This window comes from Talpa occidentalis, unplaced genomic scaffold (assembly GCF_014898055.3).
Source record: "Talpa occidentalis isolate TD23 unplaced genomic scaffold, MPIMG_talOcc4v2.1 talOcc4.4, whole genome shotgun sequence".
Taxonomy (NCBI): Eukaryota; Metazoa; Chordata; class Mammalia; order Eulipotyphla; family Talpidae; genus Talpa; species Talpa occidentalis.
The window spans coordinates 130,438,716-130,455,819 of NW_023604295.1; the positions used below are offsets into that span (position 1 = coordinate 130,438,716).

Below are 17,104 nucleotides of genomic sequence, written 5' to 3' on the forward strand. Positions count from 1 at the left end.
TGCTGTACTATCTGATGCTTACTGACATGCTCTCCTCTTTGCGAACCTTTTAACTTCTCCAAATGTCTCTCTTCCACCACGCTGCTCTGGATTAAAAGGTGGGGATGATAGCAAAACATGCCCACCCCTTTGCGGTTACTCAGGGCTCAACGGTAACCCCTCTGAGTTAGACTACTGTAACGCCTACAGACAGCACCTGGACATCCCGCGGGACTCGCCGAGGGCCATTTCTTTCAAGAATGGCTGGCAAATGGCCCGGCAGAATGCAGAAGTCTGGAGTAGCACTGAAGAAACAGTATCCCCCAAAATCAAATCCCGTAGCTGTGATGACCTCCTAAATGATGACTGCGATAGCTTCCCTGACCCAAAAATCAAGTCAGAAAGCATGGGCTCCCTGTTATGTGAAGAAGATGCCAAGGAGGCCTGTCCCCTACGCTGGGCATCCCCCTACGTCCAGGAGGGCCGCGGTAATGGCAGGTCGAGGCTGCGCCACAGGTCAGCTCATGACACCCCGGGATTCCTGAAAATGTATAAGAAAATGCACCGCATCAACCGTAAGGATTTGATGAACCCAGAGGTGATCTGCTCCGTCAAGTCGAGGATAATGCAGTACGAAAAGGAGCAGCACAAGGGCCTGCTGCAGGGCTGGAGCCAGTCCTCAACGGAGGAGGTGCCCAGGGACATGGTACCCACCCGCATTTCTGAATTTGAGAAGCTGATCCAAAAGTCAAAGTCCATGCCAAATTTAGGAGATGAAATGCTGTCTCCGGTCACCCTAGAACCACAGCAAAATGACCTATATCCCAAGAGACGATTTTCCATTGAGTCTTTGCTGGAGGAAGAAACTCAGAGCAGGCACCTTTCTCAGGTACAACGAAGCTACAAGCCTAAAACCCTGGTGCCCATCCATATCGAAGTCACCAGCGAGGAGCAGCCGCGAGCCCACGTGGAGTTTTCTGACAGCGACCAAGACGGCGTCGTGTCCGACCACAGCGATTACATCCACGTGGAAGGATCGTCCTTCTGCAGCGAGAGCGATTTTGATCACTTCTCTTTCACATCCTCTGAAAGTTTTTACGGGTCCAGCCACCATCACCACCACCATCACCACCATCACCGGCACCTCATCAGCTCCTGCAAAGGCAGGTGCCCGGCATCCTATACTCGGTTTACCACGATGTTAAAACATGAAAGAGCGAAACATGAAAGCCCTGAGGAGCCCCGAAGGCAAAACCTGGACCCTGGTCTTTCTAAACTTGCATTTTTAGTCAGTCCCGTGCCTTTCCGGAGGAAAAAAAGTTCAACTCCCAAAAAACAGACTGAAAAGGCAAAATGTAAAACGTCCGTGTTTGAGGCCCTGGACTCTGCCCTGAAAGACATCTGTGACCAGATCAAGGCTGAAAAGAGAAGAGGGAGCTTGCCAGACAACAGCATATTGCACCGTCTTATCAGTGAACTATTGCCAGATATTCCTGAAAGGAACTCATCCCTTAAAGCTCTGAAAAGGAGCCCCATGCACCAGCCTTTCCACCCACTGCCTCAAGATGGTGCTATTCACTGTCCGTTGTACCAGAACGATTTGGGGAGAATGCCTCCTAGTGCCTCTTTCCAGGATGTAGACACCATCACCAGCTACCACCACCAAGACCAGGAGTGTGCTCTGGGTCTCCAAGGTGGACCAACTTTTCTTTCTTTCTCCTTGTGGTTCAGATACCCACCCTCTCCAGCTCATTCATTTTCCATCCCTTCATCATCTCATCTTTCTTGAGCTGCAAGACCACGTAGCATCATTGTGTGTTGGGAAGCAAATGCTTGTTGTGCAAATATGTCTTATTGAATCATTCCCTTTTGCCCTTGTGATTTTTGGACTGGATGTGTGGCTTAAAGTGATCATCCATTCACAAAAATTTACTCATTCAACATTGAAAGGGACAATCATTTTTGTAGTGTCATATTAGGATTGTAACAGCTGTTACATCAAAATAACACATTAAACATTTTACTAATTTAGAAAGATTTCAAGACAGAAACCGTAATTGAATAGACGTATCCTTAAGAGACTGACAACTTTGCATTTGCTCTTTTTGTTGTTGTTTTATAATGAATCAAAACCCATAGTTCAACCAGTCATCTTTTCCTTGACTTTTATATTCACTTTAAAGTTGTGCATTCAATAAATAATGTGCTCACATTCTATGGAGAAGATTCTACATCAAAACATTCAGGAAGCGAAACTGAAGTACATAATAGCATAATAACTGATGGATGATTAAAAAAATAGTAAAACAGTTTAATAACTTTCTCCACTTAAAGGACACAATTGGGATAAAATTTTTGTGAATGTCTTTAAGCTTATATAAAAGCCTTATTTCCATCACTCTATATATTCATTTTCTCTTTCTGTTACTTTCCTTTCTACTTCTGCTAAAACAATTAACATTTAAATTAGTAGCATTTAAATTAAACTACTTACGTTAAAAGTGAGTCTTAACTCCCTTTTCTTAAATGGATTATCATCTTGAGGTTACAGCACAGGGACCAAATGGCAGTTCAAAAGCAGAGATATTTTTGAGTTATATATCTGAAAACACAAGGCATTTTAATATGTTTAGCCAATTCTTTTCACTAATTCCTGGGGTGCATCTTTTTACTATGTACATTTTAAGATGCTGAAATGGACATTCCAGGATGAAATCTGGATCATCAGTGGAGTCCCCATTGAACAAGACACTGCAAAGTGCTTTACAGACATCATCTAAGTAGCACTGGCATAAACCTAGGAGCTAGGTATTATTGTAAGCTCTGTTCCACAACTGAGAAAATTGAGACCGAAAAAAGATAAGAAGTTATCCGAGAGGGCCTCCCTGGTGGCGCAGGGGGTTAAACACAGCACTACAAAGCTATCCGCAGCCCCTGCAGCTTGAGTTCGATCCCTGGCCAGGGAGCTACCCACATGGCACAGCAGACCTCTCCTGTCTCTCCCACTGCTCCCCTCAGCAGTGTATTTCAGTCAGTCTGCCTGTTCTGTTCCCCACTCTGTCCCTGGTGAATCCTCTCACCACCACCCCCATGCACCTGTGACTGTACCCCAGTTCTTGCATGCATAAATGGATAAATCTTTAAAAAAATTATCTGAGGTCACATAAAATAAGGTAGCAGAAACAACTTCCAAACTCCTAGTATTTCAGAATTTGTAGTATAAAATACAATCTCTTTAGACAAAAAAGGGACCACTCAGACTTCCTGTAAAATGCAGTATATATGACCCAATTGTTAATTGCCACTGTGCAGATTTGCTGTCTTTTTAGTATTTGTCTTTATGTTCATTTACACTATATAACACACTTCAAAAACAATAAATGTTAGAATTTTTATTTTATTTTATTTTAGTATTTTAACTGTGTATTTTTTAATTTTTTAATTATTTTTTTAATTTTATATTTTTTATATCATTTTTCATTTTTGCACAATGTATGCATTTTCATCTTGGTTATAGTCCAAATGTCTACAACTTGAAATTTCACCAACTGAGACATGCCATCTTGCAAGTTTTTAATAAATCAGCTACCTTTTCTAGTTTTCGAGTGCCCTAATTAGTCATTTCTAATTTTCACATGTAGTCAGAGCACATCGTTAAAACAATGTTTGAGAGGGTTTTGAAATACATTTAAAGGATAGTTTGCTTTTTAATAAAATATTCACTTCTCAATTTTGTTTAATCATTTGTATAGTCATTTAAACCCCATGAACATGAAAGTATATTAATTTAATGAAAAATATACTGCACATAACCCTCTCACATGATGAAAATAAGTGGTGAGGTTTTACCAGAAATATTTATGGCCATGTTACCTTCTTAAACCCGAAGGCCTTGTAATTCACCACTCACAGAAAGTTAGACTGATGCGTCATGTAACTGACATTGCACTTGTATAAATAGACCATTCTCTGTTTAGTTAAGGGAGACTTTAAAAGTCAAACCTTTAAATAACATTGTCATTTTATGGATTGGCACTTTTAATTTTTTTGTAAATTGACATATCTTTAATGTTTCTTTTTTCAATCTATCTAAATTTATTAAAGGTATAAGAGAAAGAATTTACAAATTTGACCACATTATATTGGCAAAATGCTCTAATATAGACTACTGGAATAGTTTTAACCACCCGTTACATTTCCACATATGAAGTTGTAGAGTATAAGTTACTATTAAAGGATACTAAACAATCATAATTTTGAAATGTAATGATTTATACTTGGTTTTAAGGTGAACAAGAAATTCAATATTTTCTCAGCAATTGAATAACTCTGATAAAACATTTGAGCTATGGGAAGACCATAGCAAAAGGCCAGTTAAGCCTACCTCTTAAAACTCAATGAGTAAATGAGTGAGTCAGAGAGGGAAGTGGACAATGGATATGATCACAGTTCTGTCATCCTCATACTTGATCTGTGTCTCCTCCTTTCTCATCATTACATTCTTTAACTGTGGTTTCTATACATTGTTGCAATTTTCAAATTCTCCCTATTTCTATAGGCCTTCTCATAGTAATTATAAATTGGAAGCAAAAGAAATAGAAATAGGAGATATTTTTAAAAATCCTTCAGATGAGAAATTTCTGCAGCTATTACTTGTCTACCCCAAATGCTGCAGCACAATTACATTAGCAATGCAACAATTATATTCATATATAATTATAATACTTCTGCAAGCTCAGATATTTTTCCTTTTGAAATACTCTTTGTGTGTCTTATATCACAATTTTATAATTACCTATGTGTTTTCCATTGTGGTGTCTCCAAGTTTGAGGGCGAAAATAGTTGCTACCAGGGAAAGTAGTTAAACTAGTCTGTTTTTAATTAAGTGGATATTCACTCTGCCCTGCTTTTTCCAATAGATCACGAGTCCCCAAGAAGTTACTCATCTTCCACTTTGACTGACTTGGGAAGAAGTGCACCAAGGGAAAGAAGAGGAACTCCAGAAAAAGAGGTAGTTCGTTTAATAGCATTTTAATCTTTTAAAGAACGTACTTGATAAAACATTTACTAGCCAAATTTATGTCCAAACTGGTAAAGAAATCAGATTTAAAACCTTGAAATGACAACAAAGAACTAGAAACAATTTCCCTTGAAGCCTGAGCCAAGTGCTGAAGGGGCCTGCGTGCTGGTCCTAGCTGCGGCTCTGCCTTGACTGTGTCCAGTGTTGGAAGTGAGGCCTCTGAGTCTTGTCCTAAGGCCCATGACTTAACAGTGTGATCTAAAAGAGTCTTGAGTTGGAGAAAAGAGGTTTACCATGCACAATTTCTGCTTTTGTAGAAGATCCCTGAAATCACCATTGTTGCTAAGAATCACCTGCCACTGGCTCTTTGTCCATCCTCTGAGCCAGGCCTGGAGCTCTAGCTCACCCTATCTTAGAGACATGAAGGTTAGACCAAAACTCAAAGCTGGTCTTGGACTGGCAGCCACTCCAGAAGCATCTCTGCAGTTGTCTGATATTGGTAGGTGCCTGTAGGACCCCAGAGAATTCAGGAAAAGGGTCCAGATTGCTTGAAGTTCACCAGAATCACAGGGAGTGTGGAGTGAATGCATTTTTGGAAGAGATGGAGTAGCTAACTATAGGGTACAGCACCCCCAGATAGATCTGTGGGCCCCAAAGTTTGAGGGTGTGCATGTGTCATATCATATCATGACTAACAGGTATAAGGTGATTTACTGTGTGCTGAAGAATTCCTAAATCCTCCAAGGAACAAAAAAATGATCAAGCATATCTTGTTGGCCATTAATAACTGAGCTAATGTCTCTTTGATAACATGTTGGTAAGTGTTTAGTAAAAGAGATGATCACTTCCTTCATGACTGTAGGGTAAAGAAAATATCAGGCTTTTCTGCCCTTCCGCCATCAGGATAGATGATGGATCCTTGTCCTGAATGCATGCCTGATGGTGGGCACCTGGAATAGGGTGTGGGCATAGGTAGATGGGATTCAGCTGAGCTAAGACTGTGCTTTTAAGGGCGGCGTCACGGGGGGACGCCAGCAGCACCAGCACCAGCACCAGCAGCAGCAGCAGCCGCAGCCGCAGCCGAAGCCGAGAAGCAGCAGAACGAACGCTAGAGAGCCCAGATAGAGTGAGGACTTGCTGGGGGCTGGGAGGCCTGCCAGCCTCCCAGCCCCCCAGCCAGCACCCCTGCCTGCCATATGCCTGGTGAACCCCAAATAAAAAACCTGCAAAACTACTGAGGACTCTGACTCCTCCTTTACCCGATCTGCATGGGATCAGAAAACCTGCACTGTGTCCTGTCCTGCCCTTACAATGACTTTTTCTAATCCTTTTATTAAGATTCAGAAGGAGTTGTGTCAATACATAGAACAGAACGATTTAACCTCCACAACTATCCCAGGAAAAACCTTGTATGCAACCAAAATTATAGCTGGATTAGAATTTACTGCAAGAATTTTATTCCCCATTATGGCATACATCTCCCTTAGTTCCTAAAATAAAATATGATATTCAATAGTTTAGATGAATGTCATCTATTATATTCCAATTAGAGTTTAAATATCTAAATGATAAGCTAATCAATTTGTTTATAAATTGTGTATCAGATGCACACTATATCTGTTTAATCATTCCATGAGGTTTCATTTCTCATTAATTCACATGAATTTGCTTTCTTGCAGGAAACACAAGTTTTAAATTAGCGTTAATCTTTTCCCTTTGTTTTTAGAAATTGCCTGCAAAAGCTGTTTACGATTTTAAGGCTCAGACTTCTAAGTAAGTAACATAAGTGTTCATTATGTGATTTAAGTCAGCTTTAAATACTTTAGTAATACTTTAGAGCTAAATATTGCAATAGGATAAGTTGCAAATAAGGCCTAATTTTCAGTTCAACAACTTACTTGATTAAATGGTTTCTTTAGAACTAATTTTATTTTGAGTTTAGTTAACAAACATGGAATTTTTATCGAACTTGCACTAAACATGTCAAAACACAATGGGCTAGAAAGAAACACTTAAAAAGTTAAGGATATCTTTGTTTCTGAATGTTTGTGTCAAGAATGAAAGAAAAATAAAGTAGGGAATAATTAATACTAACTTGGAAACCTTGATTACATTTATTTGTCCAACATATCAAGATTTGTTTGTGGAATTGATAACTGGGGTTGTATACAAAGATTCATATAGTAAAAGACTCCATGTCTCAATACGCAGAGCTTGATGTTTCTGAGCAAAGCTCTATCCTGTAGTCTTTTGAGATTGGTGTTTCAACGCCCCTGTGTTGAGATATATATTTTAATATACATAAATAGCTTTTAATCTTTTTCTTTAGGAGCTGTTCATCAGATGGGCATGTAGTTGAAAGAAGGCTAGTGCAAATACATGAACAGGCTTGAAGAATAGGGAGTCCGCTGGATCTTTGTAGACAATGCACATAGACCTCATTTGAGAAACTTTGGCTTTAAGAGTTCAATACATTGAATTCATTATCAGTTAGCATTAAATTACATTGTGTATTTAGACTGAATATAGTTTTATTATATTTATTGCATATACTATTTATATATATCAAATAACCAAAATTTTTTATTCATAGAAAATGCATATTATATGTATTACTAGCTCTAGAAACTCTCTTTGGCAGATGATATAAAAATGAAAATACTCAGAATTTGATAATATTTCTGAAATAAGGAATGAACTAAATAAAAGAGTACTATTTAGAAATTAAGATGCCAAACATGGCTTGAATCTGGTTTTAAAAGAAGAATCTGGAAGAAAATCTTTTGTTATGTAAGTCAGACCTGTTTTGTTTCAACTACACTCTGAGCCTACAGATTGTTCTTTGGATATTGCCTGACGATTTGGATGATGCACATGGGGATTATAAAATAATAATATAGATCACTTCAGTTTTATTTCTTCTTTGTGACAGTCAACCAAAAGCTTCTTTAAAAGTATTAAAACCCTGAGGAATGACAGGGCATCACAGATAGGAAGGGCACCCACCCAGGTTCACAAGTTTTTTGAAAAGCCTTAATAAAAACACAAGCTTTGAGAGACAGGTGGTGTGCCATGCAGAGGAAAGGTGCTTGGGGTATTGATTGTGTCCCTGGATTTTGTTTGCTCCCAATTCCAAGCACTTTGCCTTCTCCTGGGGTAACGTCCTCATCATGTACACCAGAGATAGCAAAGGTTCCAGGAAGCCTGCTTTCCCATATGTCACTGCAGGAGCAGAAATAGTGGGACCTTTCTGAAAAGCTGCCTGCACCACCCCTGTTTTTCACAAAGGTCGTCTTAGCCACAGCCCCGCCTCCACAAAAAAAAATTGCAAGTTGTATGAGTCTTCCAAGAAATAGATTAAAGAATCACCTATGGAAGCCATTTTAGTAAGGAAAAAGATACCATAAATAAATTAATTTAACTTGTAGCATCTTAATCTTAATGATCTGTTCTTAGAGATGTAAAGAGCACTTAGTTATCATCTGCAGCATGGTTACCCATTTGACACACAAACCACGGTGATGGATGAATTCTACAGCTTTGAAACACACACCCAAACAGCACTGAAAGTTATAGAACTAGCCCCATTTTAAGTCTTTTCAACTAATAGCTACATGTGAGTGTTTCTATACCTAACACCTTAAAAACAGGAGATAAATATGTCTGCTTTTAATATATGTTTTAAAAGCTATTTTTCTTTATCTGATACAAGAAAACTTAGCTTTAAAAAATACACCTAAGTAACTCACCAAAGGAAATGTCTCAATTATTAAATAGGAAAAAAAATAAAATGTTAATTCTAAAGATGTCAAAGGTCACTGCACTGTTCAAAACTGGGGTGGGGGGGGGCCTAGCGGAGAGACCAAATGGGACTCTTAGACATTATAGCTCTGAGATGAGAGAGGCAGTTTTTCTGTTGTGAGGCTACTGTCCTTTATGTAGGTGATGCCAACACAAACTTTTATAAACAGAAGATTTCTTTGCATATTTCTTTTTTTTTAAAGATTTATTGATTTATGCATACAAGTGCTGGGGTACAGGCCAGAGATGCGGGGGGCGGGGTGAGAGGATTCACCAGAGACAGAGTGGGGAACACAACAGGCAGACTGATGAAATACACTGCTGAGGGGAGCAGTGGGCAAGACAGGAGAGGTCTGCTGCGCCATGTGGGTCACCTCCCTGGCCAGGAATTGAACTCGTGCTGTGGTAGTTGTGGATTGTTTCATAGTGCTGACGTGTAACTCCTTGTGCCACCTGGGAGGCCTCTCTTTGCATACTTAAAAGAAAGATAATTCATTTTCTCTAAGTTACAGGCATATTTTCTTTTAAAAAGAAACTCCCTAGTCTCCTTTCCAGAAACAAAACATCCCTGACACAAACAAAACTGTTGGCACTAAATGTTTTGGATTTTGGTTTCTGTTTTGCTTTTTTTTTTTTACAACAGGCACCAGCATAAAATGATACAATAATTGGATGCAAGGTTCTGTGAATCTTTGTCTTAGATTTACTCAAAATTTAAAGTACTTTCCATGAGAAGATTATAGCACTTCTAACTATGTGAAAATTTTCTTAATATACAATATCGTCTTTTTACTTAATTATTTTAATCAATGAGAAATAACCGACATCTGCTATAAATCTGTCTCTATTATGGCTCGCTCACAAATAAGTGATCCAAATCAATATTCTGAACTAAAAAAGGAGATGATTCAGGAGTGGGAGGGGTTTTGGAAGAAAAAGGTAGAAAATAAGTGCCCTCCAACAAAAAATAACTGTGGAGGCAAAACAACAAACAGACATGATTGCCTGGATGATGAAACCATAAAAAACAGGTGTGGGGGGGGAGTAATAATTTAGGCATGAAGTTTTCAAAATGAGTAATGTCTTTATACTTAAAACTAAATACTCAAATTACCTACTATCTTCTGAGAAGCAGCCAAAAGGGAAAGGTATAGTTAATCCTTAAAAATGTTTTTCTTTCTTAAAAGCAAAAGAAATAAATAAAGCCACTAGCAATCTCTGCACTTAGAAAACATGTTTATCTTGGTGCTCACATGAAAAATAAAACCATAAGATCTTTTCTGTTTCAAAAAAACAAATTCTTTATCAAGATACTCTAGTTAAATGCCTGTCAACCAGCTTTAAGAATTCACAGATAAAAATGATCTTTATTTTCTTTCTGGTAAGTTTTTGCAGAAATCTAACTAGCTTCCTAGCTTCAGGACATGAAACAGTTAGTGCATGTCAAGCTTCAACTCCTCTGCCATTGTAGGAATAAATAACAATTCTCTACCCCTCTTTAAATTTCATGCCAATCTGCCTGTGATTTATATCAGACACTATGTGTTTACAACTTATTTTTGTGGTCATTTCTACAGTTATAATGTTCTCAGTGAATCCTAAGAATCTTTAAGGAAAATCCTTAATCCAACTGGGCTGGATAGATTTTTTAAAGTTAAAATTATGTTTTCCAGCCAGATACAGATCTAGTGAGTGCATTGATCTTAAAAGTAAATGTTGTCCATCAAGAAGACAAACAAACATATCTCTTCCAGGGAGTTGTCATTCAAGAAAGGTGATACCGTCTACATCCTCAGGAAAATCGATCAAAACTGGTATGAGGGAGAGCATCATGGGAGAGTGGGCATTTTCCCAATCTCATACGTAGAGGTGAGTCTATCTTCTTCCTCTTAAATGGTGGGTGTTCCTAAAGCCACCACAGGCCCAAAATAAATAATTGTTTTCTTTCATAGAAACTCTTACCTCCTGAAAAAGCACAACCTGCAAGACCACCTCCCCCAGCCCAGCCTGGAGAAATCGGAGAAGCTATAGCCAAATACAACTTCAATGCTGACACAAACGTGGAACTCTCCCTGAGGAAGGTAACAGGCTATTTTCTTCACTGGTGCATTAACAGAAGGCATATTTTCAAAAATAAAATGACTTACACATTTTTGTGTTTCCTCCACTTTCTACAAAGTGCTTCATAAGGCCACCCTGTCATTGTTTCCTCCCTCTCCTGTGTCCTTCCAGATGAATGTCCCCTGTGGAATACAAAGCTTTTCTCCATGGTTTAGCCAGGGAGGCCTCAAATCTTCTCCAAGGGGTTCCTTGGGCTGAATAGCAAGGAATTACACAATGAAGCATCAAAAGTAAAAGCATTTTAATGCACTTCAAATTTTGTTCTTTCTTCTCCCCCCCTCAAGAGATATACCAGTACTTACTTTTCTTTCACTTGGATTCAAGGCAATGAAGTGATGAAGATATTTCCTCTCTGAGGGGCCTCTTGAGGTATCATCTGTAACATATTGTTTCTACATCAGCCATCACTAGGCCTTGTGACTGACCCAAATTTCACTAGCACCCTTTCCAATCGAAGTATTTCTCCTCAACAACATCTAAAAGAACTCTTTAGGAAAGATTAATGGAAGTAGTTCTATTGTTTGCTAGGCAATCACATGCATTTGTGCGAGGTAACCCCATCCCAGCACACAACACCAACTAGAGAGCAATAAGGAGGGCCAGTCTAGGCCTTCGCCTGCCTCTTGGTGAAGACCTTCCCCAGAAGCAATGAAGGGAATCCACTATTCTTGTTCTGGGGAAACAACCTCATCTCCTTCTCCCCTTTCCATCCTAGTTCTGCATCATCAGCTGATTCCCTTCTACCCAGCAAACCCCAGCACAGCAGTACATGCCCTGTATCAGCTTGTGTTTCATCCTTCAAAGAGAAGCTTCACCAGAGGAATTTTTGGCCCTTGCTACAGTCTACTCTTAGTGTACTAGAACAAGATTTAGGGACATCCACTTTTTTTCAGTGTGTTCTGCTCAGCAGTGTTGAGACAGGCTAAGTCACCAGCATATTGGAAGAGGAGAACTTTCACCTGGAAGAAGCCTCCCCACTGGGCTGAGGTTTTCACTCTTATCCCCATCATCCTGCCAGGTGCAGCTGCTGAGACTTCCATAGCACCTGCTCTTTTGCCACTGTTTACCTGTTTATTTCTGGGCCACCAATTTTTAAGTTCAAATTTGAACTGGGTACTGTGGACATAGCTTGATCCCTGCAGGTAGCAGGAAGTGATTGTAGGAAGCTCTTTTAGTGCAAAAGCCAGGTGTTCCATGCAATGGTAAATGATCACCCACTAATCAGAACAGAGACGAGTATGGCACTGTCTTGATGCAGACCAGGCAGACATCAGCCCCAGCCACAGCTGGATTATCTAGAATGTTGTCTTTGCCCCCGTTCTTGTAGTTTCATTCTTTTATACTACTTAGCACATATGGTTTAAAAAGGAAAAAGAACATGCCATTCAGTTTCATGCCTTCGAAAGGCCTATTTCTGCAATCCATTTCAGACACACCATCAGAGCAAACTGGTGTAGCTTTTTTATCATTTTCCTACACAAGGTCATTCCCTTGCATCTACAGTGAGAGGATGCTGTTGCTGTCATTGACACATTGCTTGTTAAGCTGTTCTGCTTTTTATAATTACTTACATGGGTCATGTCACCCAGTACAAGTATGAACAAGGCTAAGCCTGTGCTCAGTAACCAAGCATCCAGACGGAAGATTCTGATGACATGAATGGATGATTAAGTTGCATATATGTCAATAATCTGTCGATAATCTTTCCTAAAGTCCCAGTAAGCTCTAGGACTTTACTTGCATTCTCCTCATTAAAAAAAAAAGAGGTATAGAGTTTCCCAAATGGAAAACTATTATTTATTAGAAAATATTGATGATTATATCTTTTATGTTATCATGTCTCTATTTATAATGTATTTTCCTAATATTCATTGCAGGGGGATAGAATTATTCTTCTTAAAAGAGTTGATCAAAACTGGTATGAAGGTAAAATTCCAGGAACCAACAGACAAGGCATCTTCCCTGTTTCCTATGTAGAAGTCATCAAGAACGCAACCAAAGGTGCTGAAGATTACCCTGACCCACCAATACCCCACAGCTATTCTAGTGACAGAATCCACAGCCTAAGTTCAAATAAGGTAAGGAGACATTCTAGCATATTAGTAAACTACTTGTGAGTTGGGAATAAGATGATCCATATATGAATTGAGGTCATTAGACTATAAATTATATGCACTTTATAGAAGAAGATTGACATGCTATGTTTCTAAGTGTGTATGCCACATCAAGTTAACATAATTTAATTTTCTGTAATAAGTCCTGGCATAAAGATGTATGCTTCATTTTGATAATTTATATTTCAATTTAAAATATTAAAAGAGGAAAAGAAAACATTAGTATCATAAAACCCTATTTGATATGTGTGTGTGCTTTCTGAAACAAATATTTTTTTCTGAAACCTGACTTTTATCTAAAAAAAAATTGAAAATGTGTATTTCAAATGGGATGGATGGATGAATGGATGGAATCCCCATATGGTTTATCTCAACGATACATAGTTGACAAAATTCACTAAAAGTTTTGGAGTATTTTTATATAGGAAGAGAGCTAAAATAAAAATTTAAAATTGCAGTCTATAAGTCATTTTTGATTATTAGTTTAACTGAAAATGTTATAGATTATTAGAAAACCACAGGTTTATTGCATTAGTTTTAGCACAATTATAAACCTGTCTCACTTGAGCTAGTAGCTAAAGATAACTATTTTTCGCATCTTGTATTACAAAACAGACGTTGTTTCCTTGCACTAGTTAATTAGAAAGTGCCTCCAGTATCTTTCTTTACTCGTGATGTGAATTTTCCTTAATTTTCTGTTGAATTATAATGCATTGTGTTCTTTTTATGGCTAGTATTTAGGGATTTCTTTCTCCTTTTCATTAACTTCCAAGTACAAAACTTTAAATTATTGAAGAATTGCATTCAAAATATTGTAAGTACTTCCCAACATTTAAAAAATTATTAAGTTGTATCATTTATTTTTTGATTTGATATCAAGACTGAGGTGTGGAAAAATAAGCCATCTACAACTAACAAAATGACATTATTGTATGACTTTAATAAAATGTGAAGTCATTGATGTTTCAGTGCAAGACCATTTAAAGATAGCATCCCCAGTGATCTGAACTCCCTGAAAATGAGTCTTAGGAGCCTCCCCGGTGGCACAGCGGTAGAGCGCTGGGTTGTGAAGCTGCCTGCAGCCTCTGCAGAGCCAGTTCCCCGGCCACTGGCGAGGGTCCCACATGGCACGCAGACCTCTCCTGCTGCGCCCGCTGCTCCCTTTAGCAGTGTATTTCGTCAGTCTGTCTGTTCTGCTCCCCGCTCTGGCTCTGGTGAACTCTCTCACCCTCCCGGCTTCTGACTGTACCCAGTGCTTGTATAAATAAATAAATAAATCTTTAAAAAAAAAAAAAGAAAAGAAAATGAGTCTTAGAAGGACATTGCATCAGTAGACAGACTAAGGATTTATTTCATTAAGAGAACTATTTTCTGTTAAGAGGACTCCTACTAGGTATTTTATTCTACTCTTGATTAAGACTGAGTTTTACTTATAGGGCAAGTTTGATACTATTCTATTTTATTTTCATGATTATAAAATTTTCCAGAATCTTCTTTAGTGTATTTACTTTACTACTAACATTTAGAGATAAATATCCTTTTTCAGTAGCCCCTACTGATAAAGATATATATGTCTTATCTACCAGTCATCTTAAAAGAACTACCAGATAAATTTCAGTGCAATTGTATTTTCAAACAAAATTTTGTAAGAGTAAATATGCATCTATAAGAGTTTTTTAACATTTAAGAAATTCTTCCATAATATCGTAATAGTGGCAAAACTATATTTTAGAGCACGATGCTTTAATCTTTGCTGTGAATATGATTTAAATGTATCTTCAGTTTCCGATTTTTATAATAATATCAGATTTTACACTTTATAAATAGGTAAATGTACATATTTTACTAATAACTAATTAGTGCTTTATTCTCAGTGCTGGAAAAAAATATTAAGATGTTTGTCCATAATTTGAAAAAAAAAATTTAATGGTTTCCACCTAACTGGTAATTTATGCTGATATCAGTAACTTAATGAAGGAAACTTCTTAGTAGTATTTAACATAATCACTTCCAGAAAAAGAACTATAAGGTACTTTTGAATGATGATATCTAAAATATACTAAAAGTTATAAATCCTATTATCAAACTTTCATTTGCAAATAAAGGAAAGAACTCAAATGATTTATGAATCACTCTTTGATATTATCAAATCATGTTTCTTGACATGCTATTTTTGTTTAGGAGAAACCCAAGTATATTTTATATTATCTCTGATATTTCTGCATTTAGTAAGTAAAAACCAATTGCAATATATATTATATCTATGTATAATATATGCAGCATTCTTTCTAGTCCAGCAACAATAGACAAATATTAAAATGTTACTGATTTTAATAGCATGTCTAGAATTATTTATCTAAATATAGCAATAATATTAAGATACATATATATATATATGTTTTACTTTAGGAAATTAAATTTCATAAACTGAATCTCCACAGGTTTACATAATATGTCAAGTTTTAGAGTAAGAATGGGAGTCCTAGCAGAAGTTTATTTCTATTACCATCCTAAGCTCCTTTTCTATGGAAACGTTTATTTTGGATTTTTTTTAACTCTGATTCATTGTTATGTAAGTTCAGTTTCATTTTGATCATGGGTTCCTACTCTTGAAACATATTTATCAGAACATTTTTATTTAGAAATGTGTTCACATCATTTGTGTAAAAATATCTCACAACATATATTATAATCACAATTACAAACATTAAGAGAGAAAATTATAGCAGTCCATAGATTTTGCAACACTATGGGGGTGGGGTGGGAAGAACATTAAATAAATTAAGAGACAAAAAAGATTTAATTATTGGTTTTCATTCTACCATTACATTATTTCATTATTTATACTACTAAATCAGTATCTGGACATCTGGTTTGAAAGAGGTAGTCTTACATTAAGCCACTTAAGGTGTTGCTATCTGTCTGTATAACCTCTAAGACAGCTTTATCTTGTTATTTAATATTGAAGACCTCTTCCAAATATCCATAGCTTGATTTTTCTATAATTTTCTAATTTAACATGCTGATGACCTTATATATTTAGATTTGGCAAAATATCTTCCAATCTAGTCATAACATAAAATATTTCTTAATTGTCACTATCACATCTTTTCTGCATTTCTCTTTCTGTTTTGATGCATTATTATTATTTTCTTGGTTTGTTTATCTTGTTTGGTTTATATTTCATAATCCCTGATCATTTCTAAATTGGCTTCTGATACACCAGCCTTTCCTCCCATGCACAGGCTTCACCTGGCTCAGATGAAAGATCTCTCCAGGGACTCTCCCAGGGGTGGCTATCCCTGACAGCCAAGTGTCCGCCGGCAAACCCTTTGGCCCCAACACTATCTTTTCTGGACAGCTTCTTGGATGAATTAGAGACGCTTGGTGCTTTAACCTTACCAGATGACCAAGCCAAATCAAATATCCAAGAGGAGATCACCCTTGAAATTAAGGAGGAGCCCTCTGTCCTCCCATTGCCTCCAGCATCTACACCTGCCAAATCACCTTCCTCTTTGCTGCCTTTGCCCCGCTCCAGTGAGACCTCAGCTGCAGCCCAGTCTTCTGCGGTAACACCAAGTCAGAACCCCAGCAAAACAATCCAAAATAAGTTTGCAGATTTGACAAAAATGAGAAAGAGCTTTGCAAACCTTGACAAAATACCTGAAGTCCTAGGTGATAAGTTCGTGGTATCTGCACACACTAATGTGGGTCCCTTATCCCAAACCCTCCCTGTCATTGGAGAGGAAGATGAGGAAGTCCATGAGGGGTTTATGTCAGGCAGCCAAAGAGGGCCAGGATCTCAGCAACCAGATGTCTTGTGGTGTAGCCAGGATGGCACGGAGTTGATCACAAGTTTGCACATTGAAGAGGAGGAAGAGGAGGAGAAACCTGATGGCTTAAAATATCTGGTAGCCACCCCCACAGACCCTAGGACCCCCAAGGAAGACAGCAAGCCCATAAAAGCCAGTAATGAGGTATTTTAATTTAGACTAATATCAGAAGAGCTAACCAGTGTTACTACCGTTAGCTAGTACAGCTAATCAATCATGTTAACAAACATTAATTT

At 37.8% G+C, this 17,104-nt stretch overlaps 1 protein-coding gene across 1 annotated transcript in view; it reads left to right on the forward strand.

The window, feature by feature from the left end:
• SORBS2 (sorbin and SH3 domain containing 2) overlaps positions 1–17,104 on the forward strand; it is a 143,745-nt gene that overhangs the window by 110,130 nt on the left and 16,511 nt on the right. The window contains exons 18-23 of the mRNA XM_054701028.1: positions 99–1,673; positions 4,899–4,990; positions 6,726–6,772; positions 10,555–10,669; positions 10,753–10,881; positions 12,799–12,999. Coding sequence (XP_054557003.1) covers positions 99–1,673; positions 4,899–4,990; positions 6,726–6,772; positions 10,555–10,669; positions 10,753–10,881; positions 12,799–12,999 — 2,159 coding nt within the window. The remainder of the gene's footprint in view (positions 1–98; positions 1,674–4,898; positions 4,991–6,725; positions 6,773–10,554; positions 10,670–10,752; positions 10,882–12,798; positions 13,000–17,104) is intronic.